The following is a 27,964-nucleotide window of genomic DNA, read 5'->3' on the forward strand; positions in this document are numbered from 1 at the left end:
CGGGGCTGCCCTCCCACCCGGCTCCAGACAACGGTGAGGAGCGCCGCCTGGTTGGAACGCGGTTACAGGGGAGCTTTGCATTAATTTGTTTAAAAGACAAGGCGAGCTGTGTCATGCATTAGAGTGAAGCTCAAGTAAAGCCTCGAGGCCTTGCTAAAAGGGAATTGCCAGGCAGGCAGTAGAGCTCAAGGTAGTTCAGGAAAAAATTTCCGGACTATAACCGCAGTCCGTGGAGCTGCTGGGCACTGCTGCACGCTTGGCACCCAGCAGACACGGTGGGACGGCCATTGCCCGCACCCAGAAGCATCCCTCAGGTATCTCACTCCCGCAGTGCTGCAGTTCTAGGCAAGAAGCTTCAGAACGGGTTACAGGCACGTCGCCTAACAGCAGCCCGGAGCAGTGAACAGCCGGACGCATGTCTGCTCTCTGCCCCCTGTGCCAGCACAGCCCCAGCCCTCGGGAGCAGCAGAGAGCACCAAGAGCCGTGTGTTGCACGGCCTGAGGAGCCTTCCGGGCACACCCCACCAACTACGCCCAGTTCCCAGCGAAGTGAGTGCCTTCCTTCAGCCGGACGGGCAAAGCGCAGAAGGGGAGAGAACTTGGGGAGGAATTACAAAAACTAGGGAAAAGGCTCAACTGTTTACTCACCGTTTTAATACTGCCAACAACTATAACAGATTGAAACTGTACACATGACAAACTGGGAAAAGAGTCTAAATGCAATGGTTCAGCAAAGGAATGTACTGACTGGTTCTGAACATTACTACAGTAAAAACAATGGCAAACAAGAATTTGGCACCACATATACAAAGTAAAGGCATGCTGTCAATACAGTTTAGGAGTCTCCGAACAGAAAAAGCCATGGTAAATGCAGAACAAAGTGCACCCTTTAAAAAATTGCCCACCGGTTTAGACCGAAAATGCACAAGAATCTAAGTGGTTGATTTAGTAGCTCTGTAGCAGCACACATTTTCCATCTACTTTGGAGCTCGGCATTTCAGCTCTCCAACTGATGCAGCCCAGGTACATGTTCACCACGAAGCTGGCTTTATGCTTACCACACAGTATAAATCCCATTTGGATATCAGCATAAACCAGGTTCACCCCTAACCAGAAACTAAAAAGACTTGTATATCCTGCTGCAGAAGCTTCTTTAAAAAGCCTTATGGTAGCAGGACGGTAACAAACTACACATCAGAAAAAGCCAAAGCTATCGCCGTAAGAGCTCTAAGGATCCATTAAGTAGTTGCAGAAATATTAAATTCTGACCATACCAAGTGTTAAAAACAAAGAGTTCCTGCTAAGAGGAATACTTTCTGCATGATCTGGTCACATGTGCATAGTTAAGTGATTTTTTTGTTTTTATTTTTAAAACAAGATTTGTTTGCAAATAAAGAAATAAAATTTAGTAAAGTTATAGTTTTCTTGATGGAAAAAACCTTAAAAACAGACTAGTGGTGACTTGTTAACCAAAGAAAGAGAGAAAGCTACATATCGAAGGTCTGGAATCCAGCACCTTAACTTCACAACAGCTGTACACATTTGAGATTACGCCATCCAAACGATGCCAGGATGATCTAGTCACACTAACGGTTGTTCCATCTTGACCTAACTTCAACATCCCATATCAATAAAAAGGTCCCTAATACAGAGGATTGTGCTAAAGAATGCAACGATTCTGCATGCTGTTTTCGTTTCCCTGGTCCTGTTCATGCTTGCAGCTGTCCCCATGAGGCAGCAAAGAGTCTGGTTCTCAAAACGCCACATCATAAGAACTGAAAAGAGAACACGGAGCATTAGTGCGGTACAAGACAAAGCCAGACCAAGCTGGTGTGCAAAGCTTAAACTCTGCGCGCAGCCAAGCAGCTTAGCTTTACCTTCTTCCCACGCCCCTTCTCAATAGAGTCCACATTCCTTCAGGTTGTTCTTAATGATAACATCTGTAACAGCATCGAACACAAACTGCACGTTCTTGGTGTCAGTGGCACAGGTGAAGTGCGTGTAGATCTCCTTGGTGTCTTTTCTTCGGTTCAGATCTTCAAACTGACACTGGATGTACGCAGCTGCTTCCTCGTATGTGTTGGAGCCTGAGAAAGATAAGAGCCCTTACTTCAGCCAGCAGTTCACAGCAGAGAGTTTTCGCACAGATCTTTTAAGCACATATTAAGCTGCTTGCAACCATCTGCCTTATCCAGCTACAAATCCAAATCCACCATTAACCCCTTCCTGCAAATCTGAAGTCTATTCCCAGCTTCTGCCCAGTGACCTTGGACAAGCCGTTCCCTGCTGCAAGTCTCCGGCTGCTCCCCAGCCCAGCCCCTGCGCCCAGAGACGGGAACATCACCACCACGCCTCTTTGCGAGCGACCTGCGAGGTCCAAAAGGGAACGCTGCACATCGGCTACCAAAATGCTTCATGCCAGAAACAGCTATACTGCAAGAGTGACAAGGACAGGAACAACCAGACTTGAGGGAAGGGCAGCTTCAAAAATCTGAATGCCTCAAGCACTGACCACGTAACGCACCATCCCTGTGCAGGCGGCAGCAGGGAAGGGCTGCAGAACAGACTATTGCTGAAACAGACACCAGAGTGAACAAGGGCCTTACCCAGGACGTGGATAAGCTTGATAGCCTCTAAAATTGAGGTTAAATGGAAGCATTGTCCTAGTACAATGTGGAAAACAGTGACCTTGACTTGCTGAAGTGCAATACTGTTAAGTGTCTTTGCTTTTCACACTCCAGGCCATAAAACACATGGACAAAGGCTGTTCCAAACCACAGACATGCACAACCACGTCCCTCCTGAGACAATGAGTTATCAGCTAGCTTGACAGCTCAAAGATGCTGCCCGAGAGACAGAGTCAAGGGAACAGGGAAAAAGGTAATCTTGGATCGTGTAGGCTTTAACTGACTCATTGCTGGCCCTGGTGATGCAAACAAGATGCCATTTCACGAGCCCAACCTTACCTGTGTATTCTGGATAGCAGATCGTTAGTGGGCTTTTCTTAATCTTTTCCTCAAACAGGTCTTTCTTGTTCAGGAAAAGAATGATCGACGTGTCTGTAAACCATTTGTTGTTACAAATGCTGTCAAACAGTTTCATACTCTCATGCATCCGGTTCTGAAAAGTAAAAGAAGAAGAGGGGGATGCATCACTCCAGAGTTATTTGGGGAGGATGGGGCGGGGGCAGACAGGCTTTACTACAAAGGCCAGACTAAGGCACCAAGCATTACGCTGCTAAACACGGATATCCTCGCTGTCACCGCATCAGGAAGAGCGCGTGTGGCCCTGAGCAGAGGCCGGTGCTGCCTCACCCCGCCGCTCCCCCAGCCCGTGCCCGATCCTCCACGGAGGAGCTCACACCTTGGAGAACAGGCTGCGGGGCCAGCACCGTGAGCCACCCTCCTGTACACAGGCCCTGGGGAAAATCTTATTTGTGCATTACGGTTTTCTGTTTCTGGGGCAAGATACCGCAGGCTGCTGCAAGGAAGCGCTCTTCTTTACAGCTCCCGGGTCACTTCAGGGAACAACCGCCACATAACAAAGGGAACGATCTAGAGACGTGCCCGTCCCACACAGGATAAGGTCTGCACTCGCTTCCACCTCCCTTCTGCTACAGGGCCACCCAGCCAGGCGTTACTAACTCCTCGATGACATACCATTTCTTCGTCCTCGGCCAAGACAAGGTCATAATCACTGAGGGCCACACAGAAAATAATTGCTGTCACGCCTTCAAAGCAGTGGATCCACTTCTTCCGCTCTGACCGCTGGCCACCAACATCAAACATCCTGGGAGAGGCAGAAGAAAAGTCTCAGGAGCTATGGAGACCCCTCTCCCTGGCCACCACCCCGTCCACAAGAGATGGAGAGGCTCAGCTAAGGACTTTCCAACAAGCAGGAGTTAGGGAAAAACAGGTACGCAGCCTTCCATCAGCAGGGCCAACAACGCGGAGCCTCCCTTCCTCAGGAGAATTCACTGAATTCTTTTTAGAGCAATTTCAGCAGGAAGAACTAGAGGTTCACCTACATCACTATCCAGAAGTCTGCTGATTCACCAGGGCATGCTTATTTTGTTCTCTGTCTCCGATTTCCTTAGCAACAATCCATTTGCTTGACTGGACTCCAAACACCTACTCACAGCCAGCTCTTCCAGTTCATTTACACTGCGTCTGACAAAGGCTTATCTGGAACACGCTACCTGCATGCTACTGCTGGGACTCGGAAGAATTAATGAGGTTAAGAAACAGCTTTATGTATTTTTTTTTTTTTTAAATTAGTGTCTGTTGTCTACTGAAGTTTAAAGGCTTCGGCTACTTACAGAATTTCTGGCTATAGAAGAGATGCAAGCACCTTGCCTGGTTACAACACCCCGCTCACCGAAGCATTTTGATGAGATGCAGGGTTGCCCACTATGTTCTGATGCGCTGCGACTTAATTAAATCAAGCCAGATACAAGTCAATATCCAAGAGCTATGGAAATCATAAACATCGATTTGTTATCACAGCAAACACAGAGACAAGAGACACTATCCAGTGTGGGCCAAAAGCAATACAACTTCATGACAGCAAACAAGGGAGCCAGGAGAGCAGTTCAGCTAACTCCAATTTTCTGTTTAAGGTAAACCGTCCCAGCGGACCACAGAAGGAAAGATGAAAATCTCTGCAAAGACACCGGCTGTTTACTTAGCTTGCATTATTCGCCATTACTCTCTGCTGTTAGCGCAGAGACATCTGAAGAGGAATAGCATCCCTGACAACTCAGCTTCTCCACGCTAATCCAAATTCAAGTCACGGTTATGCTAAAGCTACCTCAGCCCATTATTAATGTCTGAGATTTAACATCAAGGCTTCCGTCGCAGGAAAGATGGCAGCTTCAGGGTTTAAGATGCATTAATGCTTTCCTTTGCGGAGCAAATCCCTCTGAGATGAGACACCTCGTGTGGCTCTGGGGAGGTGGGGGAAAGAGCAACCCCCTCCGAGGCACGTGCATAAAGTGCTCAGCCATTTCACTTTGAAAGAAGGGCTACAATGATTAAACCAAATATGCCTGCTACCTCCAGCTCACTCTCCCATTAGTCAGACGTGATGATTTTTAAGTGATGATTTCTGAAAGAGCACCACACACTGCAGCTGGAAATACTAACCCCAATACATCGTGATGGAAGACAAGCTTTCCCTAAACGAACCAGAAGCCATATAAATAGTTCTGAGACGCAAAGTGTTTGGGCATTTTTGTTAGAACAGTTCATAAGTTAGGACATTTCAGAAGCCAAAATGTACCGCTCTCCCAAACAGCGTGCAAATGGATCGAGTTTTATAAGCAACACATGGATTTTTGCTATAGCTCTTCCAAACTGTTTTCAAACACAAACTAAAAATAAGCCAATAAATGGTTATTTCAAGGCTTTGAGCAACAAAGGCTTGAAAACATTGCTACTGGATGGAGGGAACTCGCCCAAGATACAGACGTTGCATTTTCCTACACCCCCGTCCTGTGACAGCGCTGCCCACCCCCAGGGCCCCAGGCTGGTTGTTAGGAGCGCGATCGTGACCCAAAGCGAGGATTTTCTAAGGAGCAGACCAAGAGCAGGGAAGACGGCTCGACTGCACGCTAGCAGCTGCTGTGAGGTTAGAGGGAGCTTGGTTAGTGACACTGAAAGGGACACTGCCAGGACCAGACCTGGGAGCTGAGCCCCTCAGGGGCTGAATTTAGGAGGCAGAGAGGGGAGGCGAGTCCCAACCTCTGCAGCGTCACGCGGAGGCAGCCAGTCCCCAGCCCTCCTGCATGCCCCGCTCCTGCTCTGCAGCAAGTGTCAGTCAGCAGTCATCACCAGCTTCGTGAACACCATGCACCCCAGAGCCAAGGCTGGGTCTTCAGGGAGAGCCCTCCTCTTCCACTTCAAAGAAAGGGGTTAAGTTCAAACTCAAAACCCAGGAGTCAGTGTCCTTTTAGTATTTTTTTTTCTGATCCTGTAAACAAGCAGTCAGTACCTGTGTGCGCGATTCCAACATAAAAGCAGCTGAAAAGAATAGAAGAAGGCAAATAAAAGTCAAACCAGTATCTCCAGTGAGCAACGCCAGTAGAGAGGGAGTACAACGGAGGCGAGGACACTTAAGAGCGCGAGGCGTTTTGCAGCGGGGGTGCGGATCTTACCGCCGCGCACCGCGGAAATCACCGCAGCCCACAGGGACGCACGCTGCCCTTCACTTACTTGAAGTAGAGGTCCTTGAAGGTGAAGTGCGTTTCCACGATGCCTGTAGTTTTAACTCTGGTCCGCAGAACATCCTGCTGAGTCGGAATGTAGGTCGGCTGGGATATTCTATCCAAGTCATTTAGGTAACTAAACCAGAAGAGACAACACAAGATGCGCTTTTTTTAGCCTCCATGCTTGCTGTGAATCTTTTATAAACTGCAGAAGAAAGTCATCACAGAACTTATTCATCCTCTTCACACAATGCAGACCTCAAACACATGGCAAACAGACAAACCCCCTTGGGTCTGCCTCGGGGTGGTTTCTATCGTTTTTTTACCCCCCTCGTGGCCGTGCAGCACGTGCTGGGTGAAGTTCAGCTGGTCAGGAGCAACGCTTAATCAGAGGCTAGCACAAGAGGTACTGCTGATGCAGAAGCCATGCCAAGACTGGTATCTCTTGGGGCAATTCAAAGTAGTCAAGGTCTTTCACATCAAAGCACAAGGCAATAAATCCAGTGGCTCACTTTAAAGGGCACGGATACATCAAACGAACTAGCAGGAAGGAATTCAGCGTAAAGACCAGCCCCCACAGCAGGCAGATTCATGCACCTACTTCAGCAACAGCAAACTAACGACCGGAGGTGCCTTAATCCCAGCTTTTGGGGGGATGCAGCAGAAAGTTGTAACTCTTTCAAGCAGCAAACACGGCACGCTGGGAAGCCCGCGTGCCTGCGGGCAGCCCCACAGAGCGCGCCCGCTGCCCAGGGCTGCTGGAAGCGCCCGTTTCTCCATGGCACCACAGCACCGTGCCCACCGGGACCCCGACTCCATTTCAGCTTCAGCAGATTCCCTTTGAAGTTTGGCTCTCGGGTACATCGTTTCCTGCAGCACCATAAATCGCGCCCTAGCCAGCAACACCTCCGAGCTCGTTTTTGCCTGTTACGAGGACGGCGAAGCCTTCTGCTTCCACCGGTGAGAAGAGATGACTGCAGCTCCATTCGGAGGGGACCCGAGGCGAGAGCATTACCTCTGACAGCTATGGGCACACCTTCACCCCGCGTGTTTTATAATCAGCACAGGACTGTACTGCCGTCACGGTGGCACGATGCTGTTACGCTATCTTAACGACCTTGCCTTGCCAAGCAAGCAGCATCACAGGTCAGGGTTTGCTCACAAGCGAATGCTGCGCCCAAATTTCACTCGCCTTTGTCGCCGAGCAGGCAGCGCACCGAGCGGCATCTCCCTCCTCTGCCAGGAGCGCCGGCGGGCGCTGGCAGGGCGCTGACCTATTTTCTGAGCCCCAGCAGAGCCCAGCCCACCCGCCAGCCTCCTGCCGGCGCTCGCCCTGCACCGTGCGGCTCTCCTCCGAGGGCTGGGATCTGCAAGTGGTTTTAGCCTGGGTTTTAGCCCAGGACAGGCCAACTCCCCTCACTCCCTCCTCCAGTCCAGTGGGATGAGAGGTTTGCAAACTGCTCTTTCACAGCAACGCGGCGCCCGTAACTCACGCCTGGGATCGGCTTTAGATTCAGTTCGGTAAAACGGAATTTGGAAGGTAGCTATCTTCGTTAGGTTTCTGGTAAGTATTTCTGCTGAGGACGTAACTTGCCCAAGCGTTTATCCTCTTTCCTACCAGTGTTAGTTTAGCTGGGACACGGTGGTTGAGAACCAATGGAAGAGATGGAAATGAAACCTGAGAACTGACCCAGCAACTTCTGACAGCTTGGCTTTGATACAGGTCACAGGGCTGCCCCACGTCACTGAAATGATAAATGTGCAAGCTGAGGCTGTAAAGCATCTGCTCCTAATTGCCAGCTTTCAGGAGTTTGGGCCATGAAGCTGGTATAATTCCCACTTAAGGCTTTTTAGGCAGCCGGGAGGAGTGAATAGGGGCATCTCCCATCAGCTGCACTGCAAAGTGCCACTCGAACACCTGCATATCGATCAGCGGAACAAGGTGTATCAGGTTAAGCAGTGCTCCATCTGCAAGTTCCCTTAAAAATAAACTCGGCCAGATTAATTCAGAGGGACTCCAAGGGCAAGCAAATACCAGGCCCCACGACAATGCCGAAGCAGTTGGATTTCTGAGCAGGGGATTTTTTGGTACTAGATCCCATGTACACGCAGCCCCCTCCAGCTATCCGGGGCTCGCCAGGGGCAGAAGCCACCGTGCCCGCCGCGCGCCTCCCAGCTGCAGAAGCCCAGTCCGTGCCGATCGCCTCCGTTTCCCTCCACGACATACTGACTGAGTGGAACTTGAAAAAGCTGGAAAAGCACGGTCTGAGACTCGTGGCTTCGAGCTACTCATCACCCAGTTTGCCTCAGAGTTTACAGATGTTCCTCTAAAATATTGTTTCAAGAACTAAAAACGTACACCTGACTGAATCTTGCCACATCCCACGCAGCTCGCAGCCCTTTTCACAACCTCCTTTGTCACCGGGCTGCAGTCACACGCTGAGGCTGCGACACTTGTTCCCCACCTCGCACCCGGGTGTTTGCAGAACCAGCTATTTCTCATGCTCAACACCACCTTGCAAATGCAAGCTTGCAAAAAGGTTGTTTTTTGTTTTTTTTTACACTCTGAAAACGAGGCTTTGGGCACAGAAATGCTGACCAAAAGCCTGCAGCATAACCCGTACTTGCGTTAGTGACCCTCCAAGCCTTCCCAGGACGTGCTGTGCTGGTCCGGCCCCGGTTCGATACCGATGCGTGCGTGGATGTGTAGTTGCAGCCTGATCAGCTTCAGCACCATCCTGACTGACGCTCAGGCCAACTGCTCTGCTAAGGAGCACTGGCAGCAGCGGCAGGGCTCTCCGGAGCGGACAGCTTTCAGGAGGTGAATAAAACACAATTCCCCTCCTCCACACACTCACACGAGCCCTGGAGTGGCATTTTCCTAACGATTCAGTCATGTTTCCTTTCAGTGCTGGAAAAAATGCTCCCAAGGCCAAAAACGTCTCTGAAAGATTCATACAAAGCATTTCTTAAGAAAGGCGCTCGCAGGCAGCGCTGCGGGAGGGAGGGAGGGGCGGCCCCGGCAGCCGGGAGGCAGCGCCGCAGACAAAGCCTGCCTCGGACCCGCTGCCAGGAGGCGCAGCCTGGTGCCCAGCTGGGTTTGTATCTGCAGCCACCGAACGCCGAGCTTTCCAGAAGCCTTAGCACAAGAACCCGTCCGCGTCAGCCTGAAAATGCAAACGGTATTCCTCCTTCCATAGGCGGTCGGTTCACACAGACTTGATCTACAGCCAAGCCTTCCTGCAGCAAGAAGAGAACGGGTGAGGACCTGGTGAATCCTGTATCTAAAGGACGTCTGTTCTGGAAGTCTGTCTCTTCTTTCCCTGCATCTTTGGGTGGATTTTGGCAGAAGACGACATTAAGCAAAGCAGAAAACAAGGTAACAGAGCAGGATTTCCAGGAAAAGGGAATGCTGCTTGTTACCTTTATCAATACAAATGCTCATTTGGAGCAGCTCAGACAGACCCTAAGTCTGCAGCACAGGCCTGCTGATGAAAAAACTCACATCTGAAACTTGAACTGTGATCCCAAGGTGGTGCTACTTGAGAGGAATCACAAGAGAGCAGCACCAGGAGACACATGGGAGGGCTTCTACTTGAAAGTGAAGAAAATACAATAAAAAGAAATCTAGGTTTTACCCAGCAACATAACTGTAAGGGAATTCAGGCCAGAACTGGCACTTGGGAGCGTGACAAGAAATGCCAGAATATGGAACAGTTCATCCGAAAGTACGCTAATTGCCTGCAGATAGCTCCCAACAGTATCTGCAGATTGGTGCCTGCACGACCTTCGGAAAAAGCAGCAATAGCAGCAAGCAAAATACTTTAGAGCACTATCCGCTTACCAACGCTTACAAGTATCAGATGGAGGCGACTGCAGAGACGTGCAAGACAATAAGCCTTAGCATCCACACAGGTTTTCGTTTGCTGTAGCTGTGACACCAAGAATTGAGCACAGGCTTCCCAAATGCTTCTCCACAGCACCCACCGGAGACAGGAGAGGTGATCTGGGGAGAGCTGTTTGCTCGCGTCAGAGGTAAAGAAAACAGGAAACTGCCATATGGCAAACAGGGACGTTCGGAACGTCACACCAGAAGAGCACGGCAGTTGCTGGAGGGACGTTATCAGATGGTGCCTAAGAGAAGACACTGAGCGTTTCTGCCAGTGTTTGAATACCCCCAGTTTACACCAAGAGTTAACTCAACTGTTCTAAAAACCAAACCACACACAAGAGAAAACGTGCAGAAGGCTCAGGTTCCAGGACAGATCGCTTGGATTGGTGTCACCAGCGGTTATCTTCGGGAGTTTGCCCCCGCCCTTTGCACGTGCACAACAAGCACACCGTTACGAGGGTGACCTCCCGCGCCACGGGCAGGATCCGCACTGCACAAGGGGAACGGCTCAGGCAGGCAACAGCGGGAAGAAAAGCTTTCAGAAGAATTTGACGCAACCCTGAAAATCCTGGCACTCTGCCACAGCTCTCCTGTCAGTTCCTGATGATAAGTCAAGCCGCCTCATTTTCACAAGTGATCATCTGTATCTTGCTCTTTTTCCTTTTCGGGTGTCTCAGCAGAGGCCCTCAGCTCTGATCTGACGCCAGGAGCCCAGCACCAGGCTTGACGCACAGTGCAGTGCAGAACTGCAGCTGGAAAACCAGCCGCCCCAACAAGGGCACCGGCTGCTGGCCCTGGCACTTCAGCCCTCTTTGTAACAGCCACCGAAAGGCGCAGAGGTGACGCTCCCCCAGCAGAACTGCACACAAAAGCTACTACCTACGTGATCACCACCACAAGAAGGGATTGGAAGACATCCGTCCTTTAAGCATGGACAAGAGAATTAATTAAGAAACACCAGAAGATAAGGCAGGTCAGGGGCCACACGCTGAGCAAAGAGGAGCGAACGCTGGCCGCACGCTCCCTTGGCCGCTCGTTCTGTCCGTCAGCAAGGCAGGGGGCTCGTGGAAGAAACCAGCTCCTGACCTGCGTGACTGCGCTCTGCGCCCACTCGCAGCATTTCCTAACCGCGGAGTTGCCTGGCGACTGACTCAAAAAACAATGCTGTCTTCATGCAACTTCCTGCGGTCTTAGGACAGGAAGCAAAATTCTGACGCCTGTATCAGAAAAATGCCACACGGGTCATCAACAGGCTGAAATCTCTCTGCTGCAGATTTGACGCCAGCCCATTAGAGCAACTCTTCCCAGCAGGTGTCCACACGTACCCGAGATGGGACGTGACGCAGATACTGAGGAACGGGAACAACCCACTAAAACCCGGTCTTTGAAAAGCGGTCAGGTGAAGTCATGTAAGCCCTCAAGCAGGCTTACACCCCCTCTTCCCAAAGCCGCCTTGTTGCTGGCCCCTCCATGCCCTGTTCTCCCGCCTGCCTTCATTCACATCATCTTCCCAGGCAGACCACCAAGACACAAAGCCAGGGCTCCCCACCTTAGCTCCTCCTTAAGCTCCACTCAACCTCTTACGTCTTCTGCCTCAGATCCTGTGTGCAAGAAGAACTTCAGCTTTCTTTCTCTCCCCCACGTCTTTTTTATTAAATCTATTCTCTCACTGATTCTCATCTAACCTTTTTTCTCCCTTTGAATCTGAAGCTTCCTCCTCGTATGCTGCAAAGGTACTCAAGAATCTAAGCCTCTTCTTGTCAACTCACTTACCTTGATCTAAACCCATGATCATCTGCCGAGGTGTTACAATTTTAGCAAAATTCTTGCTTATTTTCAAGCTAAAATTTGCTCTGCACAGAGAGCCTGCAGGCAACTCAGCTGTGACTCATCTAAAGTTTCTTTATAAAGCGCTTCCAAACTAATTTTCCAAGGCATAAAACTTGGCCAAACCGAAGAATTTTCAGGTGGACATCAGGAAGCATGCCTGACCCCGAAGTCATCCCTTCTGACTTTTAAAACATTTGCTCTAGAGAGACCGAGCGTGCAACTTTTTCCATAAAGAAAAAAGCAACAACCGCCTTGTTTTTCAAAAGCAACAGTTTCCCTTCCCTGCACTAACCTGCCTCTCGGAAATAGATGAGGCATTCTGGTCAAAATTCTCATTAATTCCAGCCAGCTGCCAGCAGCAGCCTACAGCGTTCCTCGCTATTTATCTAGTCGTAACTTTCCAATTGTTAAGCAATTGTGTGCATGTTAGAACAGTAAGCAGGTTTATAGCTCACCTGCAGCACTGCCTTTGTGATGTTAAGCACAGAAACAGAAGTGTAGCGAGAGCTGTTAAGGAAAACAACTATATGAATATTGAATTGCCAGTATCGGGAGAGGCCAGTATTGGAAATTGGTGGTCACTGCGAATTTGGTAGTTAAATCAGAAGCTCAGTTTCAGGAAGTGTTACTCCCTTCTGCAGGGAAAGGAGTAAAGGTCATGTCGCTGACCATCTGCTGCAACAATTGATCTTGATGCAAGGTGGTACGTTGTTCTTCCACTACAGATTGCCAAATTCACCTAGGCTCAAAACAAGGAATGCTTTTTCTTTTTTCCAGTCTTATACGCAGGAAAAAGATACAGGAAAACTGACTTTGATCAGCTAAAGCACAAAGTCAGCTTGAGAGCCAAGCCCTGAGAAACACCAGCCCAGCTAGACTACGGTTTCTGTCCGCCCACTCTGGAAGCGGTTTCTGTCTGCTTGCAGCCACGGAAGTCCTTTCTGAGGACCAGTGTTTGGTTTGCTGTGAAGAACCCAGAAGCCAGTAACGGTCTCTTACTATGATGCAGAGTCATTAAGTTGATATTCTCTTGATCTGCTGAAGCAGGCCTGAACCCCAGCATCTCTCCATAACCGCTTGATCACACCAGCTAGCTCAGCAGTCATCACTCCCTCCTCGGCGCTTCCAGCTAACACAAACAGCTGACGGGCGTCGTCCTGCAAGAAGAGGCGAAGAAAAAAAATAAAAATCAAAACATCAGAAACTGTCTTAGAGGCTGCAGCAACTGCACTAAGGAGTCATGTTCCCCTCTGCCACGCAGTCTTCTCCCCAAATCACCAAGTTATTTTTCGTCCTGCAGTCAAAGTGGAAAACAGGCTGACCTGCATCCCACACTGACGTTTACTTCTGCAGTGATCAGACCTGCCAGCTTCCTTTCAGGAGATGTAAGAGACCTTTCGCTATCCCAACAAGTTCTCAACTGCAGCAGACTGTCTCCCTCCTAATATCTGCTCCTCTCCAACGAGTATCTGTGTCTGTACTGCCCAGCACGTACCATCAAAGCTTGGAAAAGAGTCAAGTCTGCCTGCTACTCCAAAGGGTACCTCCCTAGCACTAGGCAACAGCCACCTAAATTATTTTAATCAAGGTCTAAATCACCGCAATAAAGAGCTGGAGCTCAGTTATGAGTCTTTGCACGTGCTGCACTTATGGGTACAGTGCTACGCTGACAAGTCATACGCTGTGGTTTGCTGGGAGGCAGTAGATTTAAGTTACCCTGGGTCTCGTCCTAGAAAACTGTAACAAGTTGTTTGCCCTTCAGGGTAGTTCGGGGCACTGGAAAATTCTTGGCGTTCAGCTCTTGTTCTGCTTTTGCAAAGCAAGCTAAGCCTGGGCAGGTCAACCGAAAAAGGAACTTGGATTTTAACATCTTCCTCCTTCCAGCCACATTAGCCAGGCTGAGATCACCACTCAGCCCGCACAAGCTCAGAGGAAAGGTGGAGCAGAATGCCAGGGTGGGTTTGGAGAACAGTTGAGTAACAGCCTAGGTTAGCGTGCAAGTGAACATATGCCCTTCAGCAAGGACACTTTATACCTTAAGTTCCAAATACCTGCAGTTGCAACACAAAGAAGCAAAGTGTGTTACTTCACTTACCGTGTATTAACTGTAAGCACAAGGAATCAGTGCAAGTCAGCAAACGTCACAGGCTGTGCAGCCACCGCCCAGAATACACAGTTCCCATCTCCTACTCATTTTCAGGAGCTTCTGACTTCCCATTCTGCCTGTGCCTTCCCCCACCATGACAATTAAGACTTCTTCTCTTCAGTTTCTACCAGCTTGAAGCACTGGTGGTGAGCACCGGTAAGAGCACAAGGAATCGGCAGAACTGAATGGTAAAGAAGCGCCTCCAATCCTCAGAACGCTCAGACAACGAGGGTGATCAAGGCTTATTTAGTTCAGCTTAAAGACTAACTGGCACAACGCCCTGAAACACTACTGGGGACTGACGTCCAGAGTCAAGCAATTTAAACCAAAACTAAGAGCTTTGTTAAAAATTCAAATACCTTAGACAAATGCTTGGGGATTTTTATTTATTTATTTGAGCATTCAAACTACAGACCGTGAAGCGTCCCTCCCACTAATGCATCTTGTAACAAACGTGCTTCCACTATGAGCGTCACGGACAGAATTTCCAGGATTCATTAACACAATTCACAGCACCAACTCAGACTAAGGGAAATAAGTGAAATACTTACTGCTCTGGCAACTTCCCCAAAGTCTATCTTTAGCCTTCCCATGGCTCTTATGATTGCAATGATGGACTGGATAGTATTGCTGTAGACAACCACTTTATATTGTTTGCATTCTTCCTCCGAATAGCCATCCTCATGAATAATCCTGGAAGAAAACCAAGCCGTCACTCCCAAGCCAAACCAGAAGGGCACCACAGACTGCTTATTTCATCTTGCACTGAAATGCAGTTCCCATGACTGCACTCTCACTTACTTCATCTGCTTCACAATGGTGCTTTTGCCAGATTCTCCAGCACCTGAAAAGCACAAACAAATCCCAGTTAGCAACGACATGAAGTTAGAAAGAAAAGCAGATTGCGCCCTCCTCACTTCCAACAGAGGGGTTGACAGGGTTCGGAATAAGATGCTTCCTGCGCATCGCTGCCGCTAGCAGAGCCCCACAGCAGCTGCACCCTCCTCAGGTTGGATTTACAGATGCTGATGGTCATCGTGCGTCCATCTGCTCAAAAAGCAAAGTAGAATTGCTGGACTTCCAGAGCACGCTTCCTAGTCAGCGTGGGGAGCTACCTGGGAGGCACGTCTGAAAAGCTGGGACGAGGATTTGTCTAACAGACTGTCTGCCCACCACCCCTCGTTTCCAGCTCGCTAACTCCAGTCCGAGGCAGCCCCGCAGCTAAATGCATGGATGCCATCAGGTCCTGCCCGCCATTACCCGGCCGAGCAAGATAAAAGCACTGGCCTTGAATAACCGGGTGGATAAACCCCAGATCCCAGGGCATTTTCACAAGGAACGGCTAACTCAGAGCGATCTTGTACAGCATCCAGAGGAAGGGGCAGACCCACAAGAGAGCTCAAAAACGTGCATGCATTGTGCGTGCAGATCCAGGTGAAGCAGCTTGAGACATTAAAGGCCAGAACCGTGTTACTGTCGGAGCAGGAACATCGGGATGGATCCTGCAAGGTCCCTCGGCCACTCTGCGGTCAGCCAAATGCCGCCCATAATGTTCCAAACTGGAAAAACCCAGGCGCGCCCCCGCGCCGCATTACTACTGCGCAGCGGGAAGCACACCACCGTCGCTGCTGAGCCAGGTGCCTCCCAAGCACCGCGGCAGAACCCCACGGACGCCTGCCCAGGCTTGAAGTGGCAGCTCCCGGGCACCCGTGAGTCACGGGCAGGAGGAGCGGGGACCTGGCCTCCCGCTGCAGCCGCTCGCCCCGCGCCGCTTCCCACGGGGAGCACAGCCACGGGACGGGTCGGGCACCTCCACCACGGCACACCCACCCACAGCACGCGCACGGCAAATTGTAATTGATTAACGAGTTCTGTTCTCCATCGTTTCCCACTGTACAAGCTTTATTATTCTGGGGAACTGAGGACAAGGAGACCCGCAGGTTTAGCTGGGAAATGAGCGCCTGCCACAGGACGACTTCCCGCTGAAGTACCCGACCTGCGGGCGGCGGCACCGGCCCTGCCTGCATCGCGGGTGGCTTTCCCTCAGAGGACGGAGCAACCTGCCTTGCTGAGCCCCTGCACACCCCGGGGGGCTGACTTATTCCTGCCCGCCGAGTATGAGGCTCCTTTCGCCAACGTTGCTTTCAATCCAAGGCATCGCAGAGCGCTCTGCACCCGCTTCCCAGGGCGCAGCAAGGCCAGCAGCCACCTCTGCCCACCGGCGCAGCGGGCACCGGCTCCGTGCCCCAAAGCCACGGCGTTATCACGGCTCGTTACCACGGCTCGCCGAGCCCCGCGGCAGCAGCAGCCGGGCGGCACTGCCCGCACGAGGCCCGTGCCAGAGATGAAGCAGGCAGAAAGCAGGCAGAAAGCACGCCCGAGTCACCGCGTGCCCGCGGACACCCGGCTCTGCTCTGCCCCGTGCGAGGCGCAGCAGGAGCTGCCTGCAAACAAGCAGGACCAGCCGCGGGTTTCAGGCTCCTCGGCCCAAAGGGCTCGCCCCGAGCTGCAGAACTGGGTTTGCTGAAGCCCGAAGAATGAAGCTGAGCCTGTCTGGATTTGGTTACATGACTAAGGGTGTCCTGGCTGGGCCAGGGGACCCAGACTGCCGTTCCCTTCCAGCACAAAGACTTCGGGTGCCCCAGTGCGCACGGGGGACTGGCGGAGCGGGGACCCTGAGCGGCATTGCTACCAGCACGGAGAGTTTTGCTGGAAGAGGAGAACCCCCTTTAGGTTATCAGACCGATGGGGAAAGACCAAATTTCAGGTATAAAAGGAGGCTGTGAGAACTGGGCTGTGGTGTACTTCTCTAGAAAAAAAGTAGATGAAGTGCTCTTCCAGAACAAGAGCATTTCCCAAGCCTCGGGCAACATCCGGAGCGGACTACGCTGCATTCCAGTTCCACTCCTGTATCCCTGAAGCCTTGGGAAAGCCAGCTCCCAGGAACAGCACCACGAATCGGGCACGAAAGCAGTGCTGCTGCTGAAAAAAAAGAGAATTCACTGCCCGGTCTCGCGGCTTGATGCCACGCTGGCACAGGAACCGAGAAATCCAGCTCCCGAAGACACAAGGTTGCTTTGTCGGCTTTGGGAGCGCGATAGGTGTGCTACTTCCTCACCTGGAACTTCGTACATGTTCCAGCTCGCTCATTTCACATTCCCCACTCAGCCAAGAGGGTTTTGGTGGAGGAAAGGGCAATACTGGAGAGAACCTGGAGGAACGCGAAGTACCTGCGAGAACGTCGGGGTAGGGCTTACAGCGATGGCTGGGAAGGAGCAAACAGGACGACTGCTTGCTGCCGTTACGCAGCAGCCAGACGCAGGCTGCCGTTCACCGGCTGCGAGCGCGCTGCGCCAACCTGAACCCAGGCCTGCCGCCGCCCTCGGAAGAAGGCGGCAATCGTCCCAGGACCGAGCGAGGACCACGCTGTCTGTACAGACGCGCGCTTCTATTTCCACTCCCAGCGCACCCGTCAGTTCCCAGATGTTGAGGTGGATTCCTGAGGCTCTGCTGCTGTATTAAATTACGACAGAAAGCTTCCCCGACATCAGACAAGGTCATTTTCAAGCTGAACGTGCGTTTCCTCCTAGGGAGCTTCAAAGCCAGCAAGCGGTCAAATACTTTTACAGCTCTCGGTGGCTGAAGACAGGGGATGCAGATCAGGTTCTTCCCCCAGCGAGAGCTTTCGCAGCAGGACAAGCCGTTGGATGACGGGTTCTCAGGCTGTCAGCTGGGAGGAAGCTGAAGTCAAACGACGCCTGCACGCGCTGTATCGCAGGGCTGTGCCTCCGTCCCCCGTACGCAGAGTGGCAGGACAGGGGTTTCTGCTGCTTCGGAGAAGTGACGAGGGACACGCTGGTGTCTGAGCACCACAGTGCCGCTGCCGGGGCCGTGCGGCGCTCTGCTCGCTTCGGCTGGGCACGGACACCTTTAAGCACCGACTCTGCAGCCACCGCTCTGAGGTTATCCGCCTCACCATCCCCCTCGGGGATGGCAGCACCAGCAGCTGCCCTGCGCAGTACGGAAACTGCTTCCGAGATAGGGCACGTGGTGCAATTTAAATCAATTAGCCTTCGGTCTAGGCTGTAGGGTTACCAGATTAGAGTCTCTCGTGACAAAATCCTTCCATGTCTGGAAACCAAAGAATTCAACTTTCAAATTATTCCTAAGCATAAGTCAATTTTTTTTTTTTCCTTCCCTCAAGTCTCAAGGAGAAGATACTGCCAACCCAGCTCCAGGCAGGCCAGGCAGCATAAAACAGATTCCATCTTTAAGGCTGTTGAAGAAACGCTAGCAAGAAAGAACAACGAGGCGTGCTTTCAGCAGAATCCCCCACACCTTTACGCAGACCTCCGAGGGAATTAACACCTCTCACCCAAGCGAACCCCGGAGGCCTGAAGCACACAGTGCCACGGGGCTCCCCAGCACAGCAGCGCTCTGTCCGAAACCCGGAGCTTGCGGGAAGCATCCTCCCGCTGAGCGGGCTCTTTCCTCCTGTTGTCCCCCCCCAGGACGCCCGCCTCTCCTCCGGCGGGCGCGCTTCTGGCAGGGGCACACCCAGAGCAGCGCCCTGCTGGCTGCACAGCGCTGACAGCCCCGGGGAGCGCGCACAGGGAGCCGTGAGGCTCCGCGCACCCGGTGCCTCCGCCCCGCTCCGCGCACGGGCTCCTCCGCCAAGCCCCCGTGTTTCTTCCCGCAGGTGAGCGTCCCCCTCGCTCGGCCGTTGCGATGGGAAAGCCTCAGCGCCGCCGCCTCCCCGCAGAGCCCCGCGCGGGGATTCGGAGGAGGCTCCCGAGCACAAGCCCTGGCTCTTTTCTCGTCGCCAGGCTCGCTGCCGTCTCCTCGGATTGCCTTAAAACAACGCACCGCTGCAGCAGGCATCGCCGAACCTGCGCTGCCTGTCAGCCGGGTGACAAAACAGCATCAGACACAATTGTGCCGTGCCGACACAGCCAAGGCGGTTATACAACACTAATTCGAGCCACGTTCGTTTAACTCTTCCCCTTCCCATTTCCAACCCCACGCACCCCAGCAGCGGCCTCAAACAGCAGCAGCCCGTGCTTCTGGGGAGCGCGGCGCCCGTTCCTCACCCTCCGGCTGCTGAGGGGCAGCAAAAAGCGAGCGGCGCCCTCTCCCCCTTTCCCTAAGAGAGGCGGCCCAGGACAGGCTCCCCCGGCTGCAGCTGCCACCTCCTCTGGGAGGGGATTCCCGAGGGAAATCTTCCGGCTGCTCCCAGCCTGGCCCCCCGTCCCTGCACCTCGTTAAGCGCCCATTTAGAAGCGCCTGCCCTGCAGCACCGCAATCCCTCGCCAGGAGCTCCTGCTGGGGCAGCAGCTGCTTTCCAAGGCGATGGCTGGCGTCAGGCACCGTCTCCTCCAAATTGCTCAGGAAAAAAACCCAACGCGTTAACGCTGCCCTGGTCTATCCCACGACACCGGTGCGGCGTGCTCCCATGCAGCCCGTGGCATTTTCAGGGCCCCCCTCTCGCTGGCCACCTGCACTTTTACCTCACCCCCTCCCAAATGTTCACAGTTGTTTGCATTTTACTTAGTTTCCAGCCCTAGCCTGAACATCTCCAGGTCTCATCTCTGTCCTCTAAGGCCTGCAGTTTGTCTAAACATTTGCACGTCCCGCGCGCGCTGCTGCTCTGCCTCGTTCCAAGTCACTTGAGGGGCTGCAAGGGGTCTGCACAAAGCGATGCGCATCAGGCGCGGGGTAACCGGCGCTCAGTGCACCCCGTGCGCCCGGGCGCACGCAGCTTCATTTACGCCAGTGCCTGCTGGTGGCACTTGCAGCGGTGCTTAAGCCTCAGTCCCGTACCTTTAGCAGGAAAAAGAGCAGGAACTGGATCCCGCTTTGCACAGCGCAAGCGGGCGGCGCGGCGTTGAGGTGCTCGGGGCCTGCAGGCCTCCAGGAGAGCCGGGGCGCTCTGAGGACCTCGGAAACCAGGAACTGAGCCACTGGATGTTACTGGGCCCAGGAGCGGCAGGCTTGGAATGCCACTCGGGCACTCACTGCCGAGCACAAAGCCAGCCTCTCCTTTCTGCTTTGGTTGCAGGGCGCTCACCTTTCGCCACGAGAAGCCGGGGCTGACCGGAGCGGGGCCGCCGTGACTCCGTGCAGAGAAGGCTTCGGAAGTCCGACGCCTGCCGGCTTGGCAGCAAGGAACGCGCTCATCCCACAGCTCTGCCCGCACGCCCCGGGAAGGAAGGGCGATTCCCCCTCCCGAACCTCCTGCTGCCTTGGGCAGAAGTGGCTCCCCCCCGACCGAGGCGCGTTCGGCAAGACCTCCCTGCAGCCACCGCTCCTCCGCTCGCCCCGCTGGGCCAGCATCGCTCCCCCGGAGGCCGGCCGGGGGGAAGGCCCCCAGCCATCCCCGCTCGCCCCCGGGGTGGACGGGGGGAACCCGAGGCAGCCCCAGGCCGTGCTGCGACGCGCGGTGCGGAGCCAAGCGGCCCCGCACAGCCCGGAGCTCCCAAGACCACGGGGAAGCAGGCGATGAGCAGGGCAGCAGAACACGGAGCGGACCGGGAATGCCAGGCCCGCGCGGCTGCGCTCCAGGTGAAACGGCCGCTTTTAAAGAAATTACCTCCTCGTTCACCCCGCTGAGGAAATGGGAAAGGGAGGCCAAAGACTGCCTGCGCCTCCCAGACACGAGCACCAAGCCAGCGCCCTGTTTCAGGCGGTATTGTAGGTAACGTGCTTTTTCCAGAGCTCGATCAGAACTGCAGGCGAGGATTTCCCCCCCCCCCCCCAGTTAAGGGGAGAAGCCCTGCAGCATCTGAAAGTTTCAGGAGAGAAACCAGGTTGCTGCCAAAACAAATTCTCCCTCGAGACGTGGAAGGGATGCACCTGGAATATCCATTAAAGCGCAGACATTTAGCAGGCTGACACGCTGCTGATCCCCAGCCTCTGGAGGAGGCCGCGCACAGCTTGTAACTGCAGCAACAGCCCGCGCCCGCTGCGAAACCGCAGCAGGGGCTTGGCAGAAACCTCGCTGCCCGGACGGGGGACGCTCAACCCTCGCCGAGCCCCAAAACCCACCGAAGCTCCCAGGGTCTGCCAGAGCCAACGGCCCGGGAACGGCCCCGGGGGCGACGTGGGGCCACCCGGCTGGGCAGAAGCAGGGAGCCGGGGGGAGCCCGGCCCCCCCGGAGCAGGGGCTGCTCGAGCTCTCGTGAGCATCCCTGGGGGGGACGGGGACGCCACCTCCCCAGCAGCACAGATGTTTCCTTCTGTCAACATTTACTCCGGCCCCTCCCTAGCAAACAGCCGGGGACATTTCGCCTTTCCACGCAAACGCGCTCCTAGGAGGCGGTTTTCCAGGAGGCTGCGCCCCGCGCACCCCCAGCCCGGCACCAATTCCAGCCCCGACATCCCCGCCTGCTGGGCGCGCCGCCGGCCCCGCTGACGCCCACATCTCCCCTCGCAGGGATGTTTCGGTTATTTCAGCGCTTGGATAGTGCGAGGCCGGGGGAGCTCGGCTGACTGCAGGACCCGGCAATCAGGATAAGGGGACGCCGCCGGAAAAGAGGGCGGCCGTGCCAGGCCCCGGGGGAGACAGCTGCTGTTAGAAAAGGCAACGGGAACCAGGACAGCTGAGGCTGACACGCTGCGACAGCAACGGCCACGCGCTGGGAAAAAACAAAGCACGCAACCGAAAGGGCACGCGGCTGGCTGGGGCCCAGCCCGGGCCAGCAGGAGCCGGGGGTGCGGGACGAGCCGGGGGTGCCCCGCACACGAAGCAGAGGATCCTCTGCAGACAGCCCTTCTGAAAACCTCACCACTGAGAGCCCCGGCACCACCGTGACCCCAGAGGCCCCCGCCGCAACGTGGGGGTTCCCGACGCAGCCCTGGTGCTGCACGCAATTGCGGATCTTTTCCATACGAGCCCCATGTCACCCCCCTATGGAAAAGGGAGGGAGAGAGTCTTGCCTACGTTATTTGGCCATCGACGTTTGTGTAAGCCTGAAAAATTAAGGCTTGAAACCACAAAGCTGCAAATGGCTCACAAGCAACACGGGCCCCTAAGCACCCAAACCTTACGCCTTTTTCTTTTTGCCTTGAACCTTTTCGGGGCATTAGCCCGATTTCACAGAAAGGCTTTGAACGCCTGAGCGCTGCCTTAAAGCGTCGGGGGAGATTTTTAAGGCAGCCTTGGAGCGGCTGCCCCACGCGGGGCTCACGGGGAGCTGGGGAGAGACCTGGGGCAGGGCTGGCACCTGCAGCACGCAGGGCAGGCGGCGTCACCCCACGGCCGGGCGAAGCTCTCCCTTCGAGGCTCCTCGCCCAAACATGACCAAAACTCCTCGCCCGACCGTTCTGGGGGGGGCTGGAGGCGGCCCAGGGGATCCCGCATCCGCCCAGCGGGCTCCAGGCTGCCCGCGGCCATCTCTCGAGGGCGGCCGAGCGACCGCCCCCGGCACCGAGGAACTGCACAAAACCAAGCGGAGACAAACCTAAAGAAATCAAATAAAAAGGAAAAAGCTCCCTTTTGGTAAAATTAAAAGGTAGAAACTGGGGAGAGAAGGAACAGCCAGCCCTGGAGGACGCAGGCTGCTTTGTCCTCGCCCGCTGTTGCGGCAGGGCCAGACCCCGGTGCCCACGGACCCAGGTGGCTTCCGACCCGGCAGCGAGCGCCCCCGGAGCAGGGCGGCAGCGGGGCACGGGGGGGGCTCCTGCACGCCAAGCGCCGAAGGCCGGCCGCAGTAACATCTGGGAGACAGCGCGAAGCAATGGGAACGGCCCGAGCCCTCGCGACGTCCGGTTTACCTTTGATACACCGTTTTTTCCTGCAGAAGGAAAGCGACCAACCGCAGCTGTTTTCCTCCACGGCGAGAACCAAATCAAAGTTCACACCTGACCGACGGCCGCGTTGCCTAACCCCCACCCCGCAGCGCAGAGGGGGGCCGGCGGCGCTGACCGACTGCTGCGGGCCACGAACCAGGAGGCCCAGGAAGGAAAGGAACGCGGCAGGAGGGGCGCGGCGGCAGGCAGACCCCGCCGCGTGGCCCCCGAGGTGGGAGCCGTGTCCCAGAGCGGCAGAGACCTGGGCCGGGCAGACGCGGGGGGAACGCTGAGGGCAAGGGGCTGCAGAGCAGTTCCTCGCTAGCACGGCTGCCCGAGCGCCTCGTTTTTCCTTGCGACCTGGGTGGACTGAAGGTGAACACCCACTGACTGTGACGGAGGCACAACAGCCCTGAGCTGTTACAAACGCTTATCAAAACAAGCAGGCGGGTAGGGGCAGCCTGCCAGCCCCCTGCCAGCCCCCCGCCGGGAGCAGCGCGTTCCTGGAGCACGGAGACCCCGGCACCCGGAGCCCCCCCCGTGCCCCCGCCCAGCCCGGGGCCCGGCTCCTGCTCGCCGGTTGCTTTCAGAGCTGGCCCAGTCGGTGCCACGGTGCCGCCGCGGTAAGGAGGGATGGGCGAGCGAGGCGGAGCGGTCACCAAACGCCAGCTGGGAGAACACGGAACCGGAGACGTGCCTCCGGCGGCGGCCGGGCCGCTGGGGATCGCTGTGCGGGGCCGGGAACAAAAGGCGATGGCGCGGCGAGCAAGGGAGGCGCCGCCCGGCTTCGTGAGGGGTGCGCTGCGAGGCCACCCGCAGCCAGCTCGAGCAGCAGCCCCCTGGGGCTGCTCCACCGAGCTCCCGTGAGGGAGGAGCACCTCGGGTGCCAGAAGCGAGGAGCATCGCGCCTCTGCGGCTGCGTGCGAGCTCGTTGCTCAAAACTTTAAAAGAGCCACGTTCAAATTAAAAAAATCCCTCTTTGTTTAAAAAAAAAAAGTTATTTCGATGCTCTGCCTCCGCGTTTGATGGAGCTTGAACCCCGTCCAGAGAGCCCTGGGAGGAGGGGACGCAGTGCTGAGCCCCCCGCCAGCCGCCCCGCGGGGCCGGCCCCGAGCCTCAGAACTCGAGGCGGATTTCTGTGAAACGGAACCGCCCCGCGGCGAGCGCTTCATGTGTAAGCGGCCCTTCTCCTGCCTGCAGCCGATCCTGGGGGGTGAAGGCAGAAGGGTTCGGATCCTGCACCCGATCCCCGCGAGGAGCGGAGCAGCAGCAGCAACGCGGGCACGGCCCCAGCGGTGGGCGCACGGGGCCTTCCTCACCAGGCGCTGGGCGCCACGAGCCGGGTTCTCGCTGACGCGGCAGCTCCCCCCGGCCGCCCTCACCGCCCCGAGGGCTTAAATCGCCGTCTGGAAGCGTAACCCCGCCTGCTGCGCCAGGGAGAAAACCCTCACACGGCCAGGGGTTACGAGGAGCGCGAGGGCCGCGAGGGCAGCACGCGGCAGCCGCCCCGCAGGGAGCGCCGAGCGGCTCCGGAGGCGAGGGGCGGCCGGGCCCGGTGCCCAGCGGCCCCCTGACACACCGGCGCCGAGAGAAGCCCGGGGAAGCCGCTGCTACGGACCTGGCGGCAACGGCTTCGCCTGGGTGTGCGTCCCCAGAAGGCCCCGCTCCGCCCTTCACGCAGGCACAGCCACGTCCGGCTGAGCAACGTGCGGTGAATCGGGGAAAAAGGGGGGCAAGACAGCCTCGGAGGAAAGCGGAGGTCTCCCGGAGCAGCGGAGCCGGCGGTTTGCTTGGGTCGTTATGCAGATGAGGACTATTTTAGAACGTACTTACGCTTTTAATTATTTCTGCCTGAATTAGCAAGAGCCCTTCAGCGTAATCGCGCGGGGCACCCGGACGCCGTAACCCCGCAGCGGGCTGGGCACGGGCACGCCCTGCGCACGCTCCCCTTGGGGCCGGCTGCGCCCGCCCGCCCTGAGGCCTTTCGCACGCTTCTGCCGCGCTTCTCCGCGGCGTGCGACGGGACGGCCGCGCGCACCCAGCGGCGACTTCGTGCCTCGGAGTCGTCCGGAGCCCCCCCGAGACCCTGGCGCGGCGCCTCTGGAAGGCACCAGGGTGCGGGGCCACCGGCCCCTCTGCGGCTTGCCGCTCATCCCGCCTGGAACCCCCCCCCCCCAGCCCCCCACGCCAGCCGAATCGCGTCGCGTGCCCGCGCCTGCAGAGCGGCGCTGTCCTGGGGCGAGCCCTCGCCCACCGCCACGCGCTCAGACCCTGCCCGGCCCCGCACCGAGCCCCCATCGCCTCGCAGGCAGGGGGCGGCAGGACCCGGGCTCGGCTGCTGCGCGCCACTCGGCTTTCCTTCTGGGAGAGGCCAGAAAGCCTCGCAGGGGTTCCTCAACTGGCGGCGCGGTGCAAGCGAGGCGTGCCGGGTGCCCCGAGACCCCCGCATGGGAGCTGCCGCCCAAACCTGCGGCTCCCGGACCCACCCCAGCCAGCGCCCGACCCCCTCCGGGGTCCCACCTCCCACCTCAGTCCAGGGGAGGCTCTGGGGAGCAGGGGGGGACACGCCAACCCCCTCCTGCCTCCACTGCCCACGAGAGGACGCGGTTTAAGGAATCAAAACCCCTGGTGCTGGGCGCGGCGCTCGCTCCCCACCAGCTCGCAGGGCTGGCAAGGAACGTGCGGAGCCTTCCCCCCCCCCACGGGGCTCCGCAGAGCCCCACGCAGGGCGGCGATTTTCACAGGGCCGGGGAAGAGCATCCGGAGCCCGAACTTTTATCTCTAGAGAAGTGCATTTCTGCTCAACTTCCCTGCACCAGCAGGGCGGCGAGAGGCTCTCTGCTTACACAAACACCGCGGGAGCTGCGCCGAGCTAGTGACACGAGGCAGCGCTTATCCGGGCCATCTGAACGCTGCGCCGTGAAAAAAACGCGTGCTCAAACAATGGAAAAAGCTCGTGAACTTTTCCGTCAGCTCCTCGATGCCTCCCCGAAAGGACGTTTGCTCCCACCGCGGGTTATCTCCTGCTGGCAGCTCGCTGCCCTGCTCTGCCTGCCCGGTAACAGAGCTGCGCGCGGGGAGGGCGCGGCTCAGCGCCGCCAACCCCCCTTTGATCGCCGGGAAGCCTTCCGCTGATTTTTCGGCTAGAAAGCCGTGCCGGTGGAGGCAGGGCGCAGGCCACGGCCGAGCGCGAACCCGACCCGAGGCCCGACGCAGGTCTCCTCCCCAGCCGGCCCAGAAGAGCTTCGCCGGACTTCGATGTACGCGACCCCACCGCCGACGGCGCGCCCGCAGGCATTTCGCTGCCCCCACAGCCATCAGAAACCCCAAAACACAGCCGCTGCTCGGGTTGTGGGGTCTCACCCGGGCTCCAGGTTAAGGCGCTCCGAAGACAATTACCAGGCAACCTTTCGGGGAACCCCCCCGCCTCTGTCACCCGCTGCCGAGCTCAGGCAGCCCTGCCCCAAAACCCTTACGGGCCTTCCCACGGCGCCACAAAGAGCCGCACCGCAGAGAAAACCTGGCACGGGAAACCCGAAGGGAGAACCGAGCCGTGCGGGCGCTCTCCCTGAGGACGCGCAAGCGTCGCTTGCTATCGACAGAGCAAATCCACGCAGAATAAAGGGTCGGCCTGACCCTCGGCCAGGGCGCTCTCCGTGCACGCGGATCACAGAGCTCAGGGCGCTTCTCGCAGCGATACGAGCAAAAACCAGTTGGAAGGGGGAAAGAAGCGGCCTTAGGAGGAGGACCCCTGGGAAGGCAGGAGCGGTTCCCCGCCCGTTGTTCTCGGAGCAGGAACCAGACGCCTTTGTTGGGGCGCTCAGGAACCCCGCCCGCCCCCACCTGAGGTGGGACCCAGCAGCGCGGCCCCAAGCGGAGCCCCGGGTGTCACAGCACGAGGGGCGCCGTGACCCAGGGGCGCCGTGACCGGGCGAAGCGGCAGCGTGGGAGCAGCTCCGCGGGCCCCCTTCCCGCGGGCACCTCCCGGCACGGCCCCAGCGCGCAGGGCAGCACCGGGCGGGTGACCCCAGAGCACCCGCGGGCTCGGCCAAGCGCTTTGAGGCCTTCCCGCCCCGCACGGCTCCCGCTCGCTGCACGGCGCCGCCGCTGCGCCCCGAGCGCGTTTCGGCCGCCGACCCGAGGGCGGGGGGGGGGGGGGGGCGCCGCTCCCTGCCCAGCCCCGGCCGCACCCGGCGGCGGCAGCACGGGGCGGGGAGCCCGGCCCCGGCCCCGCTGCGGGCACTGCCGGGCCCGGGCAGCCCCCGAGCGAGGAGCTCACGGGCAGCGCCGCCGGGAGCGGGGCCCCTGGGGGGACGGAGCCCCGGGGGGGGGGGGGGGGGGTCGGGCCCGGCCAGGCGGGGCCCGGTGTCCGCGGGGCTCCTCCCGCCCCCGCCGCTCCTCACCGAGCAGCAGCAGCTTCACCTCCTTGGCCGCCTTCTCGCCGTCCTCCCGCAGGTTGCGGTCGATCATCTTGCTCCGCTCCACCGCCGCCTTGTCCTCGGCGCTCAGCGTGCAGCCCATGGCGGCGGCGGGCCGGGGCCGGGCCGGGCCGGGGCCGGGGCCGGGCCGGGCCGAGCGGAGCGGAGCGGAGCGGGGCCGCGCCTCTCGCCTCCCTCCCTCCCTGCCGCCTCCCCCCGCCCGGGCGGCGCCGGATTTCCGCCCGCCCGCCGCGACCGTTACGCGCGGGGCCTGCCGGGAGCTGGGAGGAGCGCGCCGCTTCCGGCCCGGGGCCGCGGGGCACGACGGGAAGCGAGGGCACGCGGTGCGCTTCCGCTCCGGGTGGGGGGAGCGGGGCACGACGGGAGTTGTAGTCCCGAGGTGATGGGGGGGGGCCGCGGGGCCCTCAGCCGCCCCCCCCCCGGCCCCACGCCCGGTCAGGCGCTGGGGGCCCAGCCCCGAGGGGCACGGGGGGCACCGGGAGCCGCGGCCCCAAGCACGGCAGGGGCAGGCAGAGGACGGAGGCCGAGGACGGGGCGCGGCGCAGCGGGGCTGGGACCCCCCCCGTCCCGAGGAGCCCCCCCCGGGACCCCAGAGGCCGGGACCGGGCTGGAGCTCCAGGCACCCCCCGGGGACCCTCCCGCGGGGCCGCCCCCCGCTGCCGCCC

General features: G+C 57.3%; 1 protein-coding gene across 1 annotated transcript; it reads right to left on the reverse strand.

The window, feature by feature from the left end:
- Positions 1 to 634: 634 nt before the first annotated feature.
- Positions 635 to 27,504, reverse strand: GNAI3 (G protein subunit alpha i3). The gene is made up of 9 exons (XM_066982857.1): positions 27,264 to 27,504; positions 14,875 to 14,917; positions 14,625 to 14,766; positions 12,927 to 13,084; positions 6,213 to 6,341; positions 3,660 to 3,789; positions 2,967 to 3,120; positions 1,878 to 2,087; positions 635 to 1,775 (listed from the first exon to the last, which is right to left on the reverse strand). The coding sequence occupies exons 1-8, from the start codon at positions 27,379 to 27,381 to the stop codon at positions 1,897 to 1,899; spliced, it is 1,065 nt and encodes a 354-aa protein (XP_066838958.1). The 5' UTR covers positions 27,382 to 27,504; the 3' UTR covers positions 635 to 1,775; positions 1,878 to 1,896.
- Between the last annotated feature and the right edge of the window lie 460 nt (positions 27,505 to 27,964).

Source organism: Anser cygnoides, chromosome 25, assembly GCF_040182565.1.
Source record: "Anser cygnoides isolate HZ-2024a breed goose chromosome 25, Taihu_goose_T2T_genome, whole genome shotgun sequence".
Lineage (NCBI taxonomy): Eukaryota > Metazoa > Chordata > Aves > Anseriformes > Anatidae > Anser > Anser cygnoides.

Bases quoted from the DNA above. Each gene is read 5' to 3' on its own strand.
- GNAI3 (XM_066982857.1), bottom strand. From the start codon at position 27,381: ATGGGCTGCACGCTGAGCGCCGAGGACAAGGCGGCGGTGGAGCGGAGC. The intron at 14,767-14,874 runs GTAAGTGAGAGT...GTTTTCTTCCAG, and splicing joins ACCATTGTGAAGCAGATGAA to GATTATTCATGAGGATGGCT. The intron at 2,088-2,966 runs GTAAGGTTGGGC...TATCTTTCTCAG, and splicing joins CTGCTATCCAGAATACACAG to GCTCCAACACATACGAGGAA.